Consider the following 24,532-nt stretch of genomic DNA (forward strand, 5'->3'; position numbering starts at 1 on the left):
GCTTCCATTCCCAACTGTGTATTCAACTGGTGATCTCTCCGGTTGTGCCACAGCTAGAACTGTGATCCCAGTGCCACATGAAAGATCAGAATCTCATCTTTCATATGACACTAGAACCACTGTAGTCCACAGCCTGGGATATGGCAGTTTTAAGTGATCCCCCTTCCCTCCAGTCTCACCCTCTCACACTGTGTGAAGCAGATTCATACTGATAGGACAGTGTCAGAGGCTGTGAGACGGCTCCACCTCAGGAGAATCATTGGTGCTGACACCCAGTTCTCAAGTATAGCCTCATTTGCATATTTAGAAAAACAGCTCAACTTAAACTTTTTGGGACACAATTTTCACTAGCATTATCAGTGTGACAGCGCCTATTAGATTAGCTAGGAGATGGGACATTACTAAACTAGGGCCAGATCCTCTTTAAAAGCTCAGTTTTTATCAAACAAAGATTCAGTTTTCAAAATAGATTGCAAAGATCTATTTCCAAAGGATACACCAATGCGCACACACGGCCAGCGACAACCATATGACCAAGTCATAGTACAGATAATGCAAGTGTAACCCATTGAAATGCCAATGCCGAATAAGTACTTCCTGGCCGCAGATGTACTTTACAACCCATCTTAATAAAAACGTATTTTGTTTATTTTTTAACTTTGGAGGACAAACTCCAAAAATATTAATTATTTGTAGTTACACAAATACACAGACATTCAGGAAAGTTATCAATGTTTAAAATAAAGTAAAATCGTCTTCGCGAAGGCATGTCCCGCTTCGCAGGATCGCCAGACCTTACCAATCCATTTGGGCAGAGCCGTGATAAAGTGACTGTGCTGATTAGCTCTGTCTGAGAGAAGCAGTGCTCAGTTACTGCTGTTAAATCATTACAAGTTCCATAACCAGAATAGATGGAGTAAAAAACCAAAAACGTATTTAGAAAAAAAAAAAAAAAAAAAATGGTCATGGAGGAAGCAGGCGCGGAAACCAAAATGAGAATGTGAATGCAACGTTCATCTTCTCCAAGGCTCCTTTAGTTCCTTTGAGTATTTACTTCAGAAGTCATTGTGGAATAGCTGAGCCGAAGACAAGGAGCTTGTTATATAATCAAAGACAATTAAAAAAAATCCTCCATCAGTCACTAGAGATTAGTGGGTCAGAAGTCACTGAGGATGCTAATATCAGCAAACTCTTTCCTGTAACGGTACGAGTAGAGGCCCAGCAGGAAGGACCACTTCATGGACATGAAACTCCATACACAGGACAAGTAGAAGCTCTTTGGATCAGTGAAAGCTGGAAAAAAAAAAAAAGAGAAAGTAAAGATGACATTAATCATTAAACATCCTCAAAGCTGCCGCCTATACAATTAGTAATAACAGCTCCAATTAATTTTGCGCAAAGACAAAATAAAATCCACATTATGGTCAGAAACGATCAACATCACAGTATATAATTTATATTTTCGGTATTTTCCTCCCACTATGCCTCGGTGTAGCACAGATTGCACATTGTTCTCATTCAGGGAGGTGCAGTCTCGTGTGCAGGGTCACCTGATGCTGGGTATTGCACTTTGTACGCCCTGTCAAAAGGAACGAGGGAAGACCATGCAAGACTGACGCATATGGCCTATTCCTGTTGACATATGTAAGGCCTCATGCACACGACCGTATTTTTGTCCACCCGTACATACTGGCGTAAATACGGGTAATTGGTCACACGTATTCGACCCGTATTGCACCCGTATTTACGGGTCCGGTGTCACCCGTATTCCACCCGTACTTACGGGCACGTTTTTGGCTGCAAAATTGCACTGCACTAATCGGCAGCCCCTTCTCTCCCTCAGTGCAGGATAAAGAGAAGGGGCAGCCGTTTCCGTAATAAAAGTAAAAGAAATTCATACTTACCCGGCCGTTGTCTTGGTAACGTGTCCCTCTCTTGACATCCAGTCCGACCTCCCTGGATGACGCGGCAGTCCATGTGATTGGCCTGCGATGGGCTGTAACGTCATCCCAGGAGGCCGGACTGGAGGAAGAAGCAGGGAGTTCTGGGTAAGTATGAACGTCTTTTTATATTTTTTTTTACAGCTTTATCGGGAGGTACCCGTGGCCAATAGAAGTCTATGGGCCCGTAATTAAGGGAGTTTTTACGGTCGTGTGCATGGGGCCTTAGCAGTTGTATACATGTTTGTTACCACATTAACCCCTTAAAGAGGCTCTGTCACCACATTATAAGTGCCCTATCTCCTACATAATGTGATCGGCGCTGTAATGTAGATAACAAATGGTTTTTATTTTAAAAAAACGATCATTTTTGAGCAAGCTATGAACACTTTTATATTTATGCAAATTCGTTTCTTAATGCCCAACTGGGCGTTTAACTTTTGACCAAGTGGGCATTGTAAAGAGAAAAGTGTTTAACGCTCACCAAACAGCGTCATACACTTCTCCTCATTCCAGCCCAGCTTCTTTCACTGCACAGCATGATCTCGCGAGATCACACTGTGCTGTCATTTACTCATACATTAATTTTACCGAAGTGTCTTAAGAGTGAATAGACATCACCTCCAGCCAGGATGCGATGTCTATTCACACTCCCAACACTTTGGTAACGTTTCTGTGGTACGGTGGTAATATTTAGTCACTGTATTTATTATTTAGGGGTAGGGTAATCTATGTATACAGATTGCATATTCTGGTACAGCATAGTCTGCCCTGTATTTCCTAATAGAGCACATGAGTGTTGGAAAACACAGTCCACACAACAGAACACCAGGACCTGGCTGTGCGCTGGGCAGCAATGCTGTGTAAATGTCACAGCGCCATGTACATTTATCAATCATGCCACCAGTAACAATTATGTTTACCGGATCAGAATTGATGAATAACAAACAATAGTTTTATTGATTAACACTGACCAACTATAACTCCAATTGCTGAAACGAGCGAATCAGGATAATTGGCGAGTGAAAAATGGGCCTTTAATAGGGGCGTATTTAAGCTTAGTGCCTAGGGCAGCGTGAGCTGTAAATATGGCCCTGCCTGGGATACCCATGTGCCGCTGGGCAGACAATATGGAAGGAATGGGACAATTTCCAAAGTATTGCATTCTTTTTAAATGTGGAGTTAGTTTGCCTTGCGCTTTACTTTGAGCACATATATACTAGTGACCTTGTTTTGCTGGCCACCTGATCTGCTCGTATCATCCACGTACTCAGATAAATATCTGGACATTGCCTTGTTTACATGTAGAGGTATTTTGCAAGGATGGAGTAGGAGATAAAAGCAGTCAGTCGTGCAAATAAAGCCCTGCGAATCCCAATAACCGGTATTCCATACCAATCCCCATACGCTGCGGCGACTGAATTACAAAGCTTTATGCAGGCCAGATAATGAGTTTGATTAAGACCAGCCACACATCATAGCAGAGGTCGCAATAACGTCTCTACAGGCATTTTAACGCTTTAAAATTAGCCTCAAGCGTATTTCTACACATTAGACTGAATGCTGAGATAATGAGAGGGAGACACCCGCCACGGCACTGTGCTGTGCTTGGAAGTTCCAGCCAATGAAAGAGCCCTTTACGTGCAACCGCTTGCCTTAGCTTAGGTTATGAGTAGAGAAGAAGCGCATTGACTGTTGTGAGCAGGTCGGGGGAATGAACTTCTCGGTGCCACAAGCATCTTTTCCTCTGTGCAGCAGCCTCCAGTTAATAGGCTGAGAGCGTCACTGTGCGATTCCTCTCTTGTGGTCCCTGGCAGACGGCTGGGGCAGGGGCCCAAATAGCTGAGGGAGCAGAGGAAAGTCAGGAGGATCATCACCATCAGTATTTGGTGAGAGACCGAATCATTTCCTCTACTGTCACATACATACATACATACATGTAGTGTCATGGATATATGTATGTATATACACACATATACATACTGCATTTGTGTGCATTTAATATAGGGTATATACATATACACGAATATGTTGCTATGGGCAACTACGTCATGTTTGCCTTGCACTTCTCAAAACGCCCGAATTACGTCTGAAAATAGGTCGTGTGCACATACCCTTATAGTACGGTTTCCCTGCAGAAGTAAGGAGCTTATAACATCACATACACCTATGTAATATTAAACTGAATTGCCGCAAATTATTTACTCCTCCTTGGCTAAAAATACTCATTTAAAAGACTAGGAGGACCCTCTGGCTGTGGGAACGGATTAAATGGGTTTGAGTGCTGGCAGCAGCTGGGATTACGTTGTGCATCTCACCTTATACCTGGGACTGATATTAAGCCGTTTTCCAAATTTCTTCTAATCATTAGAGGCAAGATATTCTTTAATTGCAGACATCACTTCAAAGCCCATACAAGTCTCCACTAATTCGGCAATGGTAATGATCGGCCGCTCTCTCTCCTCCTCAGGTGTAATCTCACTTTTGTATCGCCATCTATTGGATACGTTTTTGTGAAAATTCCCAAATTTAAGGGAAAAATGGGAGGGAGACTTGGGACTAGAGGTTATCCCCAGGTTGTCCCTTAGCTACCCAGTTCATAGAGTATACCGCACCCCAGATTTTTTTTTTTTCTTTAAAAATCGGAGCTCGAGACTCACCGCTCCGTAAACGCTGCAGTGAGCAGAGCTGATCTTATACATAGGATGTGGCGATGTACAAAACTCTTCCATTATTGGACAGAGGTTCTAAACCTTATCAATGCAAGTCATCATATTTTCCTGCCGCAAAATCCTCTCTCATGTGTCCTGGGATAAGTAAAAGATGTCCCATTCACTGAAGGCCCTAAGCTAGCTGTTAGTCTATGGCGATGCTATACATGGTCAGGAAACTGATTGCCCATTAGATGAATCGCCACCATCGGTCTCAGAGTTTATTTCTGAAATAAATTGGCTGAACACCCCTGAGAAGTGGATTTATATTTAAAGGGGCACGGTTTGCAAATTTGAGGATATGTGGGCTGGATGGTTGGACACACCAGGACTGGCTCCGCATTCACTATCAGGATACACATTATTATGAATGTTAATATGGTCTACATTTTGGGATTGCGGAGTTATCCTCATCTGCGTATAATTTGCAGTATACGTTTGGAAGAACAGGATAATCAGTTCTCCCGCTATCTAGTTCTCAGGATGCTTTTTGCTTTTCTCTTATTAAACTGTGTGATAATTTATTAGAAATGTTAATGTTATATTAGAGCTGGGCGATTTTGCCCAAAAATAAAATCTAGAATTTTTTCAACACTTTGGGCGATTTTCGATTTGAATCTAGAGTTTCTCATTTTTTTTCCGCTAGCGCCGAGCGGGTACTCTAGGACGAGATTAGATTAGTGTCTGAAGTGTGAGCAGGACACTGTGCATTACCGGCGGGGCAGTTAGGGAGCAGGATAAGTCTCCATCAATGGTGGGCGTTCTGATGACCAAAAGTAATACACCCAGTAATATAGCGACTAAATAAGAGAAGAAAACTTATTTTAAATGACTTTTTTTAAATACTATAATATTACAAGTACAGCAGTAAAATAGACCGTTATAAACACCAATTATAGGCATCCATGAAATAATCCCTCATTACACCACTGTCCCTGAAGATAGCGCCACAGACGCCCCCCTGTAGATAGCGCCACACAGACGCCCCCCCCCCCCCCTGTAGATAGCGCCACACAGCCACCCTTCTAGGTAGCACCCCCCAGTCCCTTGTAAGTAGCACCGCACAGCCTCCCCCCTCCCTTGTAGTTCGTGCAAACAGAGCAGAGAGCTGTAGCCTACCGCTACAACTCTCCGCTCTGCCTGACACGACTCCCCATCAGGACTCAGGAGGTGGTTATGCGGTGAAGATCGGATCACTTTTGTCTGGGGTCTGTGACGGCACAGGACTAGACCAGTTCAGTCACCTGACCTCACATCAGGTGACTGGATTGGTCCACTCCTGGCACCGACCTCACTTGACAGCGGACAGCCTGCATGCCGTCCTTGATACTCTGCGCTATCTCCTCCCTCTCTCATCTTCCAGGAGTTCTCATTGGGTGGCCGCTCCGTGAAGGTGAGAGAGGGAAGAGATTGAGGTACTTCCGCCCGTGGCACTGACAGTGCGCAGGCTTTAAAGTTCAGTGAGCGGGGGGAGTCGTGGAAGGTGCACCTTATAGTGAACGCTGGTCACACGATAGTAAAGAAAAAAAATGTCCATTAAAAACTGATCAAATATCAGTTTTTCATGTGCATTTTGCATCAGCGTCTCCAAAATCTCATCCATTTCCAGTCCGTCTGTCCGTTTTTCATGGCTGTTGGAAAAAAATAAAAAGAGATTTCATTTGTCAGGGTTTTTGTATTAACCCCTTAATGACGGCCGGGAGTCACGTTGTCTAGCGTCACGGATGCGGTGGGCTGGTGCGATTGGCTGTTACGTAGTATGCTGCCGAGGCCAGTGGGAGGAGTATACAGTTCATAGTTACTGAGAGTTCCGTAGTGAAGCATGCCGCTGACATCTATGCGTGCATGCTTCCGTGTTGTGCAGTAGAATATCTGCTGCTGAAGAAATATCGCTGGCATCCTGGCCAGACTGACAGACCCCTGATAAGTATCGAAACGCGTAGGGTCGGGTGAAGTGAGGGAATCTTGCGTAGGGGGCAGTGGCATTGTTGTGTACCCATACATTGTGTGATCTGGGTGCGGTTGACGCAGGCTCCGGTGTGTATTAGGGCCATTACTACTGTTATACCAATGTTCAAACGCTGATTCCATATTTTGATGTCGTTGATATATATCCAGTCATAAAGGGTTTGCAAACGAATCAGGACTTGGAGTATCTTGTTTAATACGTTTTTAAATACACGGTTGGGCTTTCCACAGTGGTGATTGTACCCCTGTTTTTAGATAGCTATGAAATAAAAATTATACATTTTACTCATTTATCACTTCAGTGAATTTGCAACTTTTCCTATTTGTGGGAGCACAATATATACCGTTCAAATACAGTGAATTATTGGGAAATAGAAAAAAACCTGAAATTTCGCCACTCTTTTTCGCGTCTTAAATCTACGCCGTTTACCGTGTGATATAAATAACACAATAACTTTATTCAGAGGGTTGTTACGATTGCAACGATACCAAATGTGTATAGTTTTTGTATGTTTTACTACTTTTACACAGTAAAAACGCTTTTTTTTCAAAATTATTTGTTTTTGTGTCTCCATATATGAAGAGCCGTAACGTTTTTATTTTTTCGCCGATGCAGTTGTATGAGGGCTTTTTTTTTGTGGGAAGACTTGTAGTTTTTATTGGTACCATTTTGGAGTAGATGCGACTTTTTGATCACTTTTTTTTAAAGTCAGTATTCACAGAAAACAGCAATTTTTCCATAGTTTTTTATTACATTTTTTACGGCGTTCACCGTGCGGGTTAAATAATGTAATAGATTTATAGTCGGGGTCGTTACGGACGCGGCGATACCAAATATGTGTAACTTTTTAACTTTATTTTGTTTTTTTAATAGTAAAGCATTTTGTAAGGGGAAAAGCTGGGTTTTTCATTTTTTCTCACATTCTTTTTTTAAATTAACTTTATTAAACTTTTTTACTAGTCCCACTAGGGGACTATAATATGCAATTCTGCGATCGCATTTATAATACACTGCAATACTTTTGTAGAAACACGATGGGCCGGTCACTAACGGGTTAATCCCCTGAAAACAGCAGTAAACATGTAGATTGTGCCATAATGTCCCTGTAGATAGTTCCCACATAGTGCCACAGTGCCCACATATAGTGACAGTGCCACAGTGCCCACATATAGTATGTGCCCACATAGTGCCGCCAATATAGTGCCACATACCACATACCCTTACAGATAGCACCCCCACATCTAGATCGCAAACTGCAAGGGGGGGTGGTGGCGCGATCTGCAAGGGGGGGTGGCATCGCTATATACAAGGAGTCTCTGCTTCCCCGAGAAACTGCAGTTCCGTACGGTATCAGGTTGTTCAGAACAGCAGTTCCGTGGGGAAGAAGAGGCAGAACAGGGCGGACCAGGCAGTGACGTGGCGGAGCTTCCTCCTGCAGCACGCTGCCACTAAAGACTAGATTCAACAAACACAGAATCGTGGGAGTCCTTGGGGGCGAATTAATTTGATTAATCGCCCAGCCCTACGCTATATGTTCACTGATTTTGCCACATCTTAAAAGGTACTTTCTGCATGACTCCACTGTATCACGGTGATATGAGGTTGTGGTGGGTTGGGAGGCATACGGAATCCTTTGTTCGTACAAGTTGGAAAAATTGTAATAAAAATTTACTTTATTAAAAAAAAAAAAAAAAAACAGTATTTTCACTCTGCTGTAAATGATTTAGGGCGCCCTCTGCATAGCAGAGTTTTCACTACAACCCAACATACATGGTCAGATGGTAGCATCAACCGCTAGATGTAAGCCTTGTATATTACAATGGAGTTTGGATACTTACAGTGATGATTAGATATGGCTATAGCAAGGAATGTGATGAATGCTATCACAGAAAGGATAAAGAAGAAAATCCCAATACAGAGGAAGAAGCGCAGTCCCTTCAGCCATGTTCTCCAGAAGTCCTGGACATACATGATGTGTGTGATGAGAGCCCACAGCGCCAACACACCTACAAGAACAAAGAAAAAGACTCTAGATTACACGGTCATATAATGAGAAAGTGAATTCAAACCTTTGAAGACTTTACGTTTATATACATTGTTTTAGTAAAAAGAATAGTGCAACTTTGTAATTGTTTTTTTTTTTTTTGAGCTATAGCTTCTATGTGCGGCATTGAACGGGAGCGTCAGTGTTGGAGCGGTAGGTCTTTGAAAGGGTGGGAATCTGTTAGCTTATAGTTTTATACCTTCCCTATAGGACTTCAAAATTGTAAAACTGCCGATTAACCTCTCTAAAGTTCCAAGTTAGGAAATTAGATGTGATCGATCACAGGTGGACCCTGCATGTCACTGAAGCAGTCAGCCCCGCTGACCAGCTGACGGATTCGGCTTTTAGCACAAGATACCACTTCTATGTATACATTATACATAGAAACGGTATCTCAAAGTAAACATAAAATATTTTTTTTTATAAAAAACAAAAACTACAAAGTTGCACAAAACACTAGAATACATTTTTTTTTTCTTTTACCAAAACAAAGTCTTCAAAAGGCTGCGAAAACCTTTGATTTTTTTCCCCCATTATGTAATGTATGTGTTTTTGCATAATAATTATTTTTCTAATATAGTTTTACGTAAAACTTGGTTTTGTTTTAGCGCTGCAGTTTCTACTTATGCACTATACATGGAAGCTCCATAACGCCGCTGTAAGCCAAATCCATCAGACATCCAGACCGACATCTTGGCTGACAGCAGATCCTGTGTGCCTCCGACACCTCATCCGACCCGAACACCATTCAAATCTTCGTTGATAAAAAAAAAAATATATGAATCAAAAAAGTTTTTCCTAGCCTTTAAGGGGGTTTCCCCACAAAAACATTTATAGCACATTGATAGAGTGTACCATAAAAGTGTGATCAGTGGGGATCCTACTTTTCCTGTATACCTCTAACTGTGAGAGGGATCGTGTATGTGGCCACCCCTCCTGTCTAGTGAGAAAACCCTTTTAAAGGGGTTAATCAGAAGTTTTAAAATTTTGAAATCGGGCTTGGAAGTTATAAAACAATAAACTAAGATACTCACCCTTTCAAACTCCTCCCGCTCCAGCACTGACATACTAGTTGGTCGCCGCTTCGGTCAAATGCTGTTCATCGGTCACGTGCCGCTGCAGCCATTCGCTGGTCTCAACGCTAATACTGCCATGAACGGCACTTGACTGCTGCCGCAGCTTCCTTGTTCGGAACGGCGTCGTACAGGTGTGTCATCGCTGGAGCAGGGGTCGTCTGAAAGTGTGAGTACCTGTTTATTATCTTATCAGGAAGACTTGAAGTGAATAGGGACTGTAGACCGCTGTGGCATTGTTCTTGTAAAAAAAAAAAAAAAAAAAAAAAAAAAAAAAAAAAAAGCAGCCATGTTTTTCTAATCCTGCACAACCCCTTTAATGCCTTTAGCACTACAATTAGTGAAGTGTCAGCTGTAACATACAGCCGACACCTGCAGAGTATGGAGCAGGTGCAGCCTGGGAGCTCGCTCCATACTCCCCCCTATGACGTACAGTCAATAAATGGATAGTGACACCAGGGGCTTCTCCAGTAGCGGAATCCTCAGTACAGAGCGATCTGACACCGGGGATTCCGCTCCTAGAGAGATGGACAGTGACGTCAGGGGCTCTGTCGAAAAGTGGAAAACCCCCGGCCAGTGCGATCTGACACAGGGGATTCTGCTCCTACAGTGGGGGGTGCAATGCCATCTACAGCGGGGAAGGGGCTGCTATCTGCAGGGGGGGGGGGGTGACACTATCTGCAGCGGGGATGGAAAGACGGCGGGGGCTCCCTCTAGGGGGGGAATCATCAGCCAGAGCGCTGGCTGGGGTTTCCGATGCTGGAGGGAGCTTAGGTGGCGCTATCTAGAGGGCTTTGCGCTGCCTACAGGGGGTTGTGGGTGTTACTATCTACAGTGGGGGTGCATTCCAGGGCTCTCAAAGCACCGACCGCCATGAGAGTGCAGCGCTGCTCACACTGAAGCAGCGCTGCACTCATTAAACCCGTTCCAGGCGGTCAACGTTTATACACGTGCTAACTGCACGGGGCATTGGCAGTTAGAACATATATAGCCGTATGGCAGTCGTGAAGGGGTTAAAAAGAAACCCTACACACAGAACACAATTTTACACAAAAAAAAAAAAAATACACAGGATGCCTGTCTCCATTTTTAATACAGAACACCAGTAGTTTAGTCTTTGTAAACCGGTTTGTGAACAGAGAAACAAGAGTGACATAATATGCAGGTGACTGTGCACTTTCACAATTCACATAGAATAGTCAAAACCGATGACTTGGCAGAGAAGTGTCACAAGTCTTCCCGAGTCAAAAAAAAATAGATGTAGCAGAGCTGAATTTGTCATTTAACCTTGTTTTTGTGTACCATTAATTTTGGTTTAAAATTATTCCGATTCATCTGCACGTTAAAAGCATACCAGACAGTTCAGAAGACCCCACATACAGACAGATCTCTTGCCAAGTAGAATCGTTTGTTTCCCTTTTTAATATCACAGGTGATACAAGATCATAACGCCTCAACCGGCTCCTGAACGCTTTGAGGTCAGTGTATTCTCTGGTCGAAATGAGACCATTCATAGGCCTAGGCAATCAGCGCATTTAGTTTTTTTCAGTTTTTTCCCGGTTTCAACTGTATCTGCGTCCATAGGATGCAGATACATTTGAATCCTATGGTAGAGCAGTGAGCCATCAGTTCTACACTATTAACACGGGTCACTCACGGCTCAGAGCAGACAAGCGCGACAACGTCACTGCCTTATCGCACCTGTCTGCACTGAGCCACACAGACCAGAGGAATCTCCGAACGGTGTTAGGTATTTATTTTATTATTTTTATTAGGCACTATTGGGGCTGTGTGGGTTGCCGCTGTGGGGCCATTCTACTGCGGCGGGGGGCAGCTATGGGGGAGTTATACTTTGTGGAGGCAGCTGTGGGGCACTATATTCATGAAGCAGTGTCAGGGGGTATATTACATACAGAAGTATACAGCAGGCACAGGGGATATATATTAATTCAATGGTGTGGAATTCAAATAGGTGGCGTGCAAAACGGGGTGTGGTCTAAATAATAGTTGTAATAACTAATCGTAATCAAGGTTACATGTTCAATTTGACATTTTGATTTAGGTCATAACCGCCTAACCCTAACCACACTTGTCACAACACGTCATCGCTGGAGGCCGTCTTAAACCACTGACCGGTGAGAATAACAGATTATCTGGTCACAATAACATGCGTCAAAGGGCCAATATACAGTATTAGGCCTTATTTACACGAGCGTAGCTCACGTCCGTGATAGGCGCGTGAAAATCACGCACGTCACACGGACCTATGTAACTCAATGGGGCCGTTCAGACAGTCCGTGATTTCGCCTTAGGCCTGATTCACACGAACGTGTCCTTTTTGCACGTATAAAAACAGTAGCGTTTTTCCTGCGTTGCAGTTCCGTGTGCCATCAGTTTTTTAGGCCAGTGTTGGGCACTTTTAAAAAAAAATTCTCTGCATTTCTTTAGCAACTGGTGCGTGAATCACGGACAGCACACGGAAGACAAAAATGCATCAGAATCGGTCATGCGGTAAGTTTCACGCAACGGACACTCGCTGCGTGAAAACTCACGCATGTCTGAATAGCCCCATAGAGTTGCATAGGTCCGTGTGCGGTCGGTTGTTTTCACGCACAACCCACGAACGTATACAACGTTCGTGTGAATCAGGTCTTAGGCAGCAAGTGAACAGTCAGATCTTGAAGATGATATTTTGGAAGCAGGAAAAATGGGCCAGCAGAAGGCTAAATTCACAGTGGGACAGAAATGCAGCAAAGTTTCTATGCAGAAAATCTGCAGCGGATTACAGTCCCGGACACAAGGATGAGATTTCAACAAATTCCAAGCAGAAATCCGTGGCATGCGCCTCCTTTTCTGGGTGTACACTGTGGCTTTCATCCTTTTCAATGTAGAAGGGGTGAAATCCGCCGCAGAATCCACATGTAACATGTGCAAATCTTGCTTCAGCAAAACCACAGCATCTTCATCCCGGGGTGAATCTAGTCTAAGGTTCTGAGTGACTGACAATGGCCAAATTGAGATGGCTAGACGACTAGTCAGAGGATCCCCAAAATGCCAGACCTTGTGGGGTGTTGGCTGTATGCAGTAGTTCGTACCTACCAAAAGTGGTAAAAGGAAGGAGTGAACCGGTAAACTGGCAACAGGGTCATGGGCGTCAAAGGCTCTTGCTGGGCATGGGGAGCGAAGGCACAGAAGAACTGCTGTAGCACAAATTGCTCAAAAATGTAAAGGGGTTTTACCATAATAAATATTAATCACCTATCCACAGAATAGGTGATAAATATCTGATCGGAGGGGTCAGACTGTAGGGACATCCACCGATCCCGAGAACGCGCTTACCTTGCTGTCCCTGTTTGCCCCATATGAATGGAGCAATACTGTGCCAGTCACATGGGGCTCACAGGGACGGCAAAATAAGCCCATTCTCGTGTTGGGTGGGGTTCCCAGCAGTCGCCGCCCCCCGATAAGATATTTATCAGTCTTGTGATTCAGGACCCGCTATCAGTGAACCAGTCAGTCCCGCGGACCTGACAGATACAGGATTCAGCGAACGATACAGCGGCTCTGTGTACAGGATACAGTGAAGCTGTATTTCAAAAAGTAAAAATTATTTTTTATAAAAACTAAATTATAAAAGTTGCACCAAATAAATAAAATAAAAAAAAATCAGGTCTGGCAAGTGGGCACACATATTTGACAAATTCTTATTTTCCGGTACCACTCTCTTTGCTTTGACTCCGTCCGTGTGGTTTTCCGCCCTGGTCCTTGAGTAACAGGTTTCGTGCTTCAATAAAAGTATTGTTCACACTCCTGTTCAGCGTGTAATATAAAAGTACGTTTAGAATTACCTAAACTCGCTATTTATGCATAAAAGATTTGTTACAAGTCATAGTAATATGTCCGTGCAGAAATAGCGAGTTTTTAACACCACATATCCCAATGTATTGTTAATCTGAATTACTGCAAATTTCGTACTCCTCCTCGGCTTAAAATACTCCTCAAAAATGCCAAGAGGAGTATTTTAATGTAGTGCAACTGGTTAGATCTCAACGGTTCTCAGAATATAATGGAAAGATCTGTATGTATCACTGGAGTGAACAAGTAAGGGCCTGTTCACATCACCATTCACTTTCCGTTGAGGGGTTCCGTCTGAGGTTTCCGTCGTGGAACCCTGCAACGGAAAGTCAAACGGAAACCAAGTCAAGTCGACTGCGCTATTGATTCCGTCGGAAAAACGGAAACCTGCTGCAACCTCTGACAGAAACCTCAGACGGAACCCCGGTACAGAAAGCTCAACGCTGATGTGAACAGGCCCTTATTTCATGTGTTGAAATTGGAATTAGACACCATGTGGATGAAAGCCTGAAACAAAAATTTTGCATACTTCGTACTTTGACCATGCTGACGCTAGTTAAAAAAGGGAACTCGCAAAATACATCTGTAGTAGTATTTTTTAAGTAAAACTTTACAGCGTGATTCAGCAGTTTTCTAGAAAGTCTGAAAGTGCAATGTCATGGTGAAACTATTTACATTCCATGTGAACATATTTTATCGGATTTCACTTCCTAAAGGCTCTAGAAACCTTTTTATTATTACAGTCAACTGATTTAGGAGTACAAATTATTTTTCCAATAGATATTTATAAAAAACGGTAAGGCTATGTTCACACGCAGTGACCAAAAACGTCTGAAAATACGGAGCTGTTTTCAGGCAAAAACAGCTCCTGATTTTGAGACGTTTTTGTAGCAACTCGCGTTTTTTACGGCCGTTTTTCAATGGAGTCAATGAAAAACGCCTCCAAAAAAGTCCCAAGTAGTGTCCTGCACTTCTTTTGACGAGCCGTCATTATATGAGCCGTATTTTGACAGTGACGCGTAAAATAAAGGCTCGTGGGAACAGAACATCGTAATTCCCATTGAAAGCAATGGGCAGATGTTTGTAGGCGTAATGGAGCCGTTTTTTTCAGGCGTAATTCAAGGCGTAAAACGCCAGAATTACATCTGAACATACCCTTAGGTTTTGTTTGTGCAGCCGACATTGTAGTATGCTCAGTCCCGTTCCCACTCAATACCGTCAGTGTAGTGCACTGACGGCTCGCTCTTCAGCCCGTCTGTCTCCTCTCCTGGGAGCTCATTAGAGCAGAATTAAACAATGTTTAATTCCCTTTACCCTCCTAAATCAATGGGTTATGTGTTCAATTAATGAACATGCCGAATCCTCAAGAGTGAAATACACTCTTTAACCCCTTGCCGCTGTGACCATTTTACCGTTCTTGTTTTTCTCTCTCCACATTCCAAAAGTCATAACCAGTCATAAAAGTCCGTCAGGGCAGCGGGACTGACTGGTTTAGAGTCAGCGGGTCGATCGAGCGGTTAACGATCACATCGAAGTTCATAACTTAGATGTGATCGATAACAGGTGGTTCCTGTGTGTCAGAGATGGATTCAGGTCTCTGCGCAAGATACAGTATACAGGATATAAAGCAGCTCTATTAAAATTATTTTTTAATAAAAAATAATTAGAAAGTTGCATCAAAACACAATATTTTAATTTTTTTTTTAAATAAAAATGTGTACGTTTTCAAAATGGTGTACATGGCCTTTAACGGCTCAAGCATTAAGGAAACAGTCGTAGGCCCCCATGCACACGACCGTAGACTTCGTCCGTAATTATGGACCAATTCTTTTCTATGGCCGACGGACACACGTTCCTGTATATTTACGGAAAGGTGCCCGTGCCGTTGAAAGGCTCCGCCAAAGATGGGACATGTCCTATTTTTTGCTTTTTATGGACCGTGATCCCATACTTCAAACGTGGGTGGCTGTAATCACAGATTGTAATTACGGGCACGGTCATGTGCATGGGGCCCTAGACGTGGCAAATTAAACTTGACAACATTGTCCAGTATGAACCCAGCCTTCGAGGCAATCAAGCGCTCCTTCCCGAGTCAAAAGATCCCCTTTGCCATAAAGCAAAAGTTATTTTATGGGACCTTGAAAATCATTTTATGGGTCTTAGAACTCTGTTGTGCCATTCCTGGTATTCCTCCTATAAACGAATGAATAAATTGACAACTGGGCGTTTCCATCCCTCTTTTCAAAGGAGCGTCTCCCTACACAGTAATCCCATTAGTACCGATTGGAAAGATACTAGAAAATGTGTTAGTTTATGGAGAATATAATTATTTACTAACATGAGAGCTGACAGGACCCCTTTAACCCCTTGAAGTCCAAGCCATTTTTTGGTTTTTAATTTCTGTTTCACATTTTTCCATCAATGGAGTGGTGTGAAGCTTGTTTTTTTTTTTTTGCAGGAGGAGTTGTGGATTCAATTGGCACCATTTAAAGTACCACATTATGTACTGGGAAACGAAAAAAATAAAAAAAATCTTGTGGGGGTAGAATTGGGAAAAACTGAGATTCCTCCATTATTTTATTTTTTTTGGGGGGGGGGGTGTTTTTACATCTTTCACTGCGTGGCAAAAAGGTCAAATTAACTTTATTCTACTGGTCAATACGATTACGGCAATACCAAACTTATATAGGTTGTTTTTTTATGGTTTTACTCCTTTTACAAAGAAAAAACTATTTGTGTTGCCACATTCTGAAAGCCATAACTTTTTTTATTTTTTCATTGATTGAGCGGTGTGAGGGCTTAGTTTTTGTGGTACGAGCTGTGGTTTTTATTGGTACGTATGACTTTTTGATTACTTATAAAAAATTAAAAAAAAAACAGCGATTCTGGCGTTTTTATATTTTACAGCATTCACCGTGCGAGTTAAATAATACTATAATGTAATAATTCTGACTTTTACAGACACAGCGTTACCAATTTTGTTTATTTTTTAACATTACTCTACAACAAAAAAAAAGGGAAAATGTACAATATATATATATGATTTTTTCATGACCCGTTTTTTTTTTTTTGTTCTTTTTTAAACTTATTATTCCACGCTTCATACTTCTTCCCCTGCACCACGACGTACCGGCATTTTGGTGTCAAAGGGGTTTTCCCACAAAACACATGTATCCCCTATCCACAAAATATGGGATACATATGTGATCACTGGGAGTCCGACCACTGGGACCCCCAGCGATGAGGAGAACGGGGGACCAGAAGCCCCCCAAAGTGATCCATAAGGATGGAGTGCTGTTGCGAATGCTCGATCGGTGCTCCATTCATTTCTATGGAGCTGCCGGAGACCGCGTTTATGACGTGGATTACACGATCGTTTTCCAGGAGATCCTCAAAGAGCTTGCAATTCTCAAAGTAAGTTTTACAAGAAGTTCTTCTCCCTCCCAGGCTCAGGAATGCCGTCATTTGGAAAGCATTATGTGTGGGAGGCAAGAAATATTAGGCAATAAGTTACGGTAAGTGAGATCTTCACATGCAGAATCTGAAGCAAGAAATTACATTATCAGATTCACATTCCGATATTTAGCAATCACTAGAGTGGAGCTTTTTGGGGTCCGTCTGAGCCCATCGCCCTTGTATCACAGCAGCCGCCTGCACAATCTTCACTGCGGAGATGATAAACCAAAAGTGAACAGAGATGCAGTAATGGTCTTATTCTCTTCCATCTGCCGGCTCTTTCTAAACCCAGCGATACACATGAGATAGCCATTTCTGCCGACTCTACCATAAACTGAGAGATGTCTGGCAGCGGTTTATTTCCCTCTACATATTGAAATAAACAAGCAAGCCCAGCCGAGCTCTTCTCCTGTGGGAACAAAGGCGCGGGCATGCGGACGTCCAACAAGCCTGATCCCATTTCTTCCCCAACATCTGCCGCTTGGGGAGAGGTCAGAAGACCCCAGTCACATAATGGTTGTCCTATCCCGCCGGTGGGTTTGGCAACTAATCTTATGTGCATGGTCACTTTAACTCACTGCCTGTGGTGGCACAGCAGGGGAACTGGACATTTGAGGTCAGGTTCCTCTGCAGATTACAGCTGACCACTGAAGGTACCAGCAGCAGTACCCATCAGCTTATATTTAAAGGGGCTCTACTAGGCTATTTTCAGAAGACACATGGTTGCCCCCATTATAGTCAATTGCTGAGCATGCAGCCTCCAAATAAGCAGAGCAGAGCCGACAGGAGTAAGGCGCTTTCCTGGTGCTGCTGCCACTTCATACTAGCAAAATCGGCTGTGAACGGGGGTGAACTGCAATACCCGAGACATACCATAGACAAGAGTGGCGCCGTATCTGAACAAAAATAAAATTAAAGGGAACCTGTCACCAGCATTTCACCTATTGAACTTTACTTATCCCTCACTGGCCGCTGTTATCAAAAGTTCATTGCCGTTACCCCCTCTCCTACACTCCTCCTCCGACTGTAAATAACGCTCTGCAAACATTTTGCACCTTTTATCGTAATAATCCGGTGTCCCTTTGTGCGCACACACCAGAAGAGGACATTAATACACAAGCGCGGGATTGTGTGTGCTGGGGAAGGCGAGGAGCTGTCAATCAAAAGTAAGGAGACGGGGCAAACTCGGAACGACTTGAGGAATGAAGATCTGACTCTTTTAAAATGAAGATCTGACTCTTTTCTGCTCATTAGCATACGGTGTGGGAACACTAAAAAGCTGAATAGTAAAGCTACAGAGCCGACTAAGAAGACAATTATAGGTTATATAGAAATGATTTTTCACCCACTACCACCAGGTATTGCTGGTTTAATAGGTGAAATGCTGGTGACAGGTTCCCTTTAACTGAACAAAAAAGCAGCTTCCTGTTCAACCCTTTTAGGATATGGCTGACATTTCTGGGGCGGTAAGAAAATGTGTCATAATAACAGCGAAGAGTTGCTACAACGTAGAAACCATACTGTACAGCAATGGCTAAACTAGGACTGCACGGTTTACAGCAGCGGCTGGTAGCAAGGCCGAAACCGCATAATGTGTCAGTTGCATAATTTTAGAACGTCTTTAATCCCTTGGCGACATCGGACGTAGTTACGTAATATGTGCGCCATCACAATGGCGTAGGCTTAGTAGCTGAGCCCACACTATATGTGGCAGGTGCCATCTGTTTCAGACATCAGACACCTGCCTGCTACGGCCGGGATCAAAGATAACTACAATCCTGGGCGTTTAACCCCCTAGCTGACAGTGTCAATAGTGACAGCAGTATCCGAGTATTTAGACAGATAAAGGGGGTGTCTGGGTGGCCACACAGACACATATAGTATAGACACTTGTGACAGAGTATCACAAAAAAAAATTTTTTTTCCCCAAAGCTGGTCATCTCAGGATATGTTGAGATAGGAGGAAAGGTAAGGAAAGGCATAGCAGTACGGGTCAGCACACAGGTTGCATAAATACTGCGGTTTTTCTGCAACAGAATTTGTTGCGGAAAATCCGCAGCAAATACAGTAACAGCAGAGTGGATGAGATAGAACAAATCTCATCCCCACGCTGCGGAAATACGGAGCGGAAAAAAACGCTCAGAAATGGACCGGTGGTGTGGCGTTTTATTCCGCAGCATGTCAATTGTATTTGGGTAAACGCTGTTTATATGTTGAGGGTTTTCCCCATTGAACTCAATGGGGAGTTAAAACCCGCAACAAATAGCAGTTGTTGCATTTTTTTTGCGGCGGGTCCACAGCGATTCCGCCGCAAAAAAAACACAACTCAGGAAAAAAAAAATCTTATACTTACCCACAAGTCTGTGTTTCTCCCTCATAAAAGTCATCCCAGGAGGCCGGCCTGGATGACATCATGGGGCTGAAGTTTTTCACAGCGGACATTCCGGCTGAAAAACTGCACCACGGTTTGGTGCGGTTTTTCACCTGGAATTCCCTGCGGCGCACAGGACGGCTACGTGGCGTCTTTACGCAGCGTTTCCGCCCCATGTGAACTCAGCCTACATCTCCACGTTGCCTCTGCAGTGCCACATTCATCCTCTCAGATGAGGAGGGATGTTGTGCCACAAAGAAGAGGAAATGTTGCATCAACATCGCTTGCTTAGGCCTCATGCACACGACCGTAAAAACACCCGTTATTGCGGGTCGTTATTACGACCCGCAATAACGGGCTCATAGGCTTCTGTTAGCCACGGGTACCTTCCCGTTTGCTCACGGGAAGGTACCCGTGCCGTTAAAAAAGATAGAACATGCCCTATTTCATGCCGTAATAACGGCACGGGCATCCCATAGAAGTCTATGGGGCTCCCGTAATCATGGGTGGCTGCGTGTGTTCACCCGTGATTACGGGAGCGTTGCGAGGTGAGGCGAGGTCAGGGAACTACCCGGTCTGCAGGCCACAGCCCAGTGGCGTAACTACCGCCGGGACTACAATGAAAACTATGGCAGAGCGGGGAGGTATCTCCCCGCTCTGCCATAAACAAGACATGTATCCCCTATCCTGTAAAAAATAAAAATAAAAGACGTTCATACTTACCGACAACTTCCTGCTTCCTCCAGTCCGGTCTCCCGCCCGTTGCCTTGGTGACGCGTCCCTCTCGACATCCGGGCCGACGTCCTGGATGACGTTTCAGGCCATGTGACCGCTGCAGCCAATCACAGGTCAATCACAGGCTGCAGCGGTCACATGGACTGCCGCGTCATCCAGGGATGTCGGGCTGGATGTGAAGAGAGGGACGCGTCACCAAGACAACGGCCGGGTAAGTATGAATTTCTTTAACTTTTATTACAGAAAAGGCTGTCCCTTCTCTCTATCCTGCACTGATAGAGAGAAGGGGCTGCCGATTAGTGCAGTGCTATTTTGCTGCCAAAAACGTGCTCGTAAATACGGGTGGAATACGTGTGACACCGGACCCATATTTACGAGCACGGGTTCGTAAATACTGGTGCAAAACGGGTGGAATACGTGTGACACCGGACCCGTATTTACGCCAGTATTTACGGGTGGGAAAAAATACGGTCGTGTGCATGAGGCCTTAGGTGGCGTTCTGTCCATTAGGGCTTCTCTTTCCACCATTCCCAAGATGAAGCTCCCGCATAGTAGAACCTTGGGGTTCAGAGGAACCAGATTGGAGCACCACTGTGTTAAGCTAAATGCACATGACCGTGCAGCATTTACGGTCAGTAAATACTACACGAAGGGGCCAAGGAGTGTCATCCGCAAACGTAGAACATGCTCACAGTAATAAGTATAGGAACACGGTCTGTAAATGCGAAAATAGGTCACGTCCTATTTTTTGTGGCTTATTTCTACAGCCTGGACACACAACCGTAAATACACAGGAAGGTCTCCGTGGCCGAGAGAAATTAATGGGTCAACATTGTATTACGGATCCGTAATTGCGGATAAAAACTACGGTGGTGCGCACGAGGCCTCAGCCAATTCTTTATTTTTGACTGGAGCCCACCTTCTAACTTTAAGACAACCGAGTCCTCAGAGAAAAATCACGGGGGTATCTTAGATGCCTAAACCTCCCGCTTTCTGTTAGTCCGAGGAGCAGATGTTTGCAATGATCCTGTATTGCTACTAGTACAGACCCTGCATATTCTGGGACCACCAGAACACAAAGCTAATTGAAAATGTTAACTACCGGCAAGGAACTTCACTGGAGTTCTAGCCTGCTAGGTACAGACTTATTGGCAGCAGATTTGCCTTATCTTTCAATAGGCAGCTGTCTTTAGCGGAGCCAAGCAGAAAATATTCTATCCAGAAAAAGTACATCACCTTCCAAGAACGCTGGGAGGGAATTACTAGAGAAGGAGATCAGTCTTACAATCGTACGGCCACAAAACAAACAATAACTAGAATAACAGCAACAAAATATATGTTACCCCAAGTATTGGTACCGGACGTCTAGATTCTCATGACGGCATCACTCTGCCCCCTGGGACTCGACTAGAAAATATAAAGCTTGTTCTATGCTGGGTTACTATGTTATTCTACGTACAAGAGGGATGGACAAAATATTATCAATTTTTTTCCAATTCAGGAGTCAGATTTGCTGATCCAGTAGCCCATGCAAAGGGACCTTTCATAGATCTTAAAGGGGTTGTCTCAATCATGTTTGATCACCTACCCACTGGATAGGTGATAAATGTCTGATCGGTGGGGTCCGGCCGCTGGGACTCCCTCACCGATCAAGAATGGGGGTTCCCGAGTGCTATATTTGAATGGAGCGGTACTATACATGCTCGGCCACCACTCCATTCACTTTCTATGGGGCTGCCGGAGATGGTGCTCCATTCACATAGGGCGCTTGAGGTTACCGTTCTCAGGATCAATGTGGGTACCAGTGGCCAGAACCCCACCGACTAGACATTTATCACCTATCCACGGGATAAATAATCATAATGTTTTAGGTTGTCTCTTATATTTTCTCCACTTTAATATAAAAAACATAAGGGCATGTTCACACAGGTCAAGTTTGCCAAATATAGAGATATTCAGAAATGTGGAGATCGCTGATGGAAGAGCCCAGTACGCACGGGCACGCTGCTGAACTTTCATTCTAGCCATCTGTGGGGTCTCCGCTCATGGCCCTACTGGTGGTGAATACTTTTACATGTCTCTACGATGTGACGGAAGTTTTCAGAAACAGGAGGGAACAATGTGTTGACATGACATTTATGGTGACACAGATCTTTCAAATAATGAGGGAGTAAAATAAATGGGGGAAAAAAAAAAGGGAACTAGAAAAAGCAGAGCAGGGACTTGTCAAACAACATCACTCTCCTCATACACGTCGCGACATTTCTGTGAATGCGACGCATGGTCGGTCCAAACAAATCTGCTTCATCTGACCAAGTCCTAACAGACAAAATTACCCCCAGTGTGCGAGTCATTCCGGCTTCAGGTGCGGACTTTGGTCACATGATCTCAGGTGCTGGCTGATTATATTAATTTATTATTATCTGCATCAGGTCACGTGACTGTCTTTGTCTCCATTCACATTCTTATTACAGTTGTAACTTTGGCGTGATGTGGTGCGTTCCCATATTCGTGGGGGAAAACACGCGTTTTATGTGATTGAGGTACAATTTCCACAGCGGAAACCATATTGAGTGGTGCGATCATCTGCAGGGCGGACATCAAGTCTTATTTTTATGAACTATTCTTAAAGGGGCACATCATGCCTTGCAATATGCAACCAACACTGGACTCCTATCCAATACATACTGTCCCCATTGCCAGCAACCCTATATGAAGATTTCCCTTCCCCCGGTGCATAGCAACTGATGACATACATTTATCACATTTTTTTTTTCGTCCAAAACCACAAGATGACATCATTCATGCTTCACCTGCAGCTCCTACCTGACAGGCCCCCCATGGCCGCAGTCCAGGGCTGCCCAAAGGCCACATTCCAAGCCAGGAAAGCTGACACACCAATTACGGTGCCTACTGTGGCGTAAATAATCCGGATCCAGAGCTGCTTCGTGACCGCCATGGAGACACAGGGGTGCACTCCGACAACACAGGCAGAAACCTCAGTCCAGACCCGGGCTGCGCAAACAAGAGCACTCGCCTCACTCTCAGGACGGATTGGCTAGCACAGCTGTCAGCTAAACTGATAGTAACCAATGGCGGCACGCAAAATGGGAGGGTTTACAAAGTCATAGCCAATGAATAAACGCAAACCTGTTAACCAATAGGAGAAGCACTAATATATTACGTTACTAGGCAGAGGTTGTGGCTCGCCCGTAGTCGGTGCCCGTTCTTATTACCATTATATGTGTGTGGATGAGAAGCAGTGACGTCACACGTGTGCCGGTCTTCAGTGACACGCGGGGCTGGCGTGTGGAGGGGGCCTCATGTTTACATGAAATATGTGCACAGGTGTTTCAGGGGACACAATGGAGGCGGACATAGGAGGGGGAGCGTTGTCTATTGGAGCGTTGTTAGATGTTCTTCAAAAACTTTTGTTTTTGCTCTATGACCTCTATTTTTAAAATGTTGCACAGAATACAGTCTATTGTGGCACGTCTGTTGAGAAATGTTACAGTGGGGCAGTGGTGCTAATGCTGTGTAAGGGTATGTTCACATGGCCTATTTACGGACGTAATTCGGGCGCATTAACCCCCGAATTACGTCCGAAAATGTGCCTCGATAGCGTTGACAAACATCTGCCCATTGAAAGCAATGGGCTCACGTTTGTCTGTTCACACGAGGCGTGTATTTACGCGTCGCTGTCAAAAGACGGCGCGTAAATAGACGCCCGCGCCAAAGAAGTGACCTGTCACTTCTTGGGGCGTAATTGGAGCCGTTATTCATTGACTCCAATGAAAATCAGCGCCAATTACGTCCGTAATGGACGCGGCATTCAAGCGCCTGCACATGCCGGTACGGCTGAAATTACGGGGATGTTTTCTCCTGAAAACATCCCCGTAATTTCAGGTGTTACGGACGCTGCCGTGTGAACATACCCTAACAGTTATACAGTATAGCCTTACACCAGGCGGTGAGAAGATGCGCCAAATTTATCACAGTGGCGCATGCTGTATGAAAAATCTTGCACGTTGGCACACTTGAAAAGTGTCTAGGGTGGCACAAACATCTGTTATTTGCGGCACATTCTAGACATGTCTAAAATGAAATGCGACATCGTGTGCCAAAAATGTGCCACCTTTTGGCGCAAAATACGACAACTCTGGCAGAGCCTCAATAGTAAGTGCCTGTGCACATCACGTTTTTGCCCAATGTTTAGCGTGTACATTTGAAAAGCTTCCAACGTACAAGGAAAACCTGTCTATAGGGCTCATAAGTCAGACGGAGGCCAAAAGTGTAACCTATTGGCCTCTGCTTTGCCAAACAGAACTACTACCAAGCTAAATCTGTGCTCCAAATGTCGCTCCCTCCTTTCTGAGCC

General features: G+C 44.2%; 1 protein-coding gene across 2 annotated transcripts; it reads right to left on the reverse strand.

Moving 5' to 3' along the window:
- Nucleotides 1-626: 626 nt before the first annotated feature.
- SLC48A1 (solute carrier family 48 member 1) lies at nucleotides 627-23,136 on the reverse strand. Of its 2 annotated transcripts, none has more exons than XM_075851894.1 (3): nucleotides 22,981-23,136; nucleotides 8,459-8,626; nucleotides 627-1,293 (listed from the first exon to the last, which is right to left on the reverse strand). In XM_075851894.1, exons 1-3 carry the CDS (start codon nucleotides 23,111-23,113, stop codon nucleotides 1,157-1,159), a joined length of 438 nt encoding a protein of 145 aa, XP_075708009.1. In that variant the 5' UTR covers nucleotides 23,114-23,136; the 3' UTR covers nucleotides 627-1,156. The 2 variants fall into 2 exon arrangements, with proteins under 2 accessions (XP_075708009.1, XP_075708008.1); XM_075851893.1 differs by having other exon boundaries at nucleotides 22,968-23,114.
- Nucleotides 23,137-24,532: the final 1,396 nt, after the last annotated feature.

This window comes from Rhinoderma darwinii, chromosome 2, assembly GCF_050947455.1.
Source record: "Rhinoderma darwinii isolate aRhiDar2 chromosome 2, aRhiDar2.hap1, whole genome shotgun sequence".
Classification (NCBI taxonomy): Eukaryota; Metazoa; Chordata; class Amphibia; order Anura; family Rhinodermatidae; genus Rhinoderma; species Rhinoderma darwinii.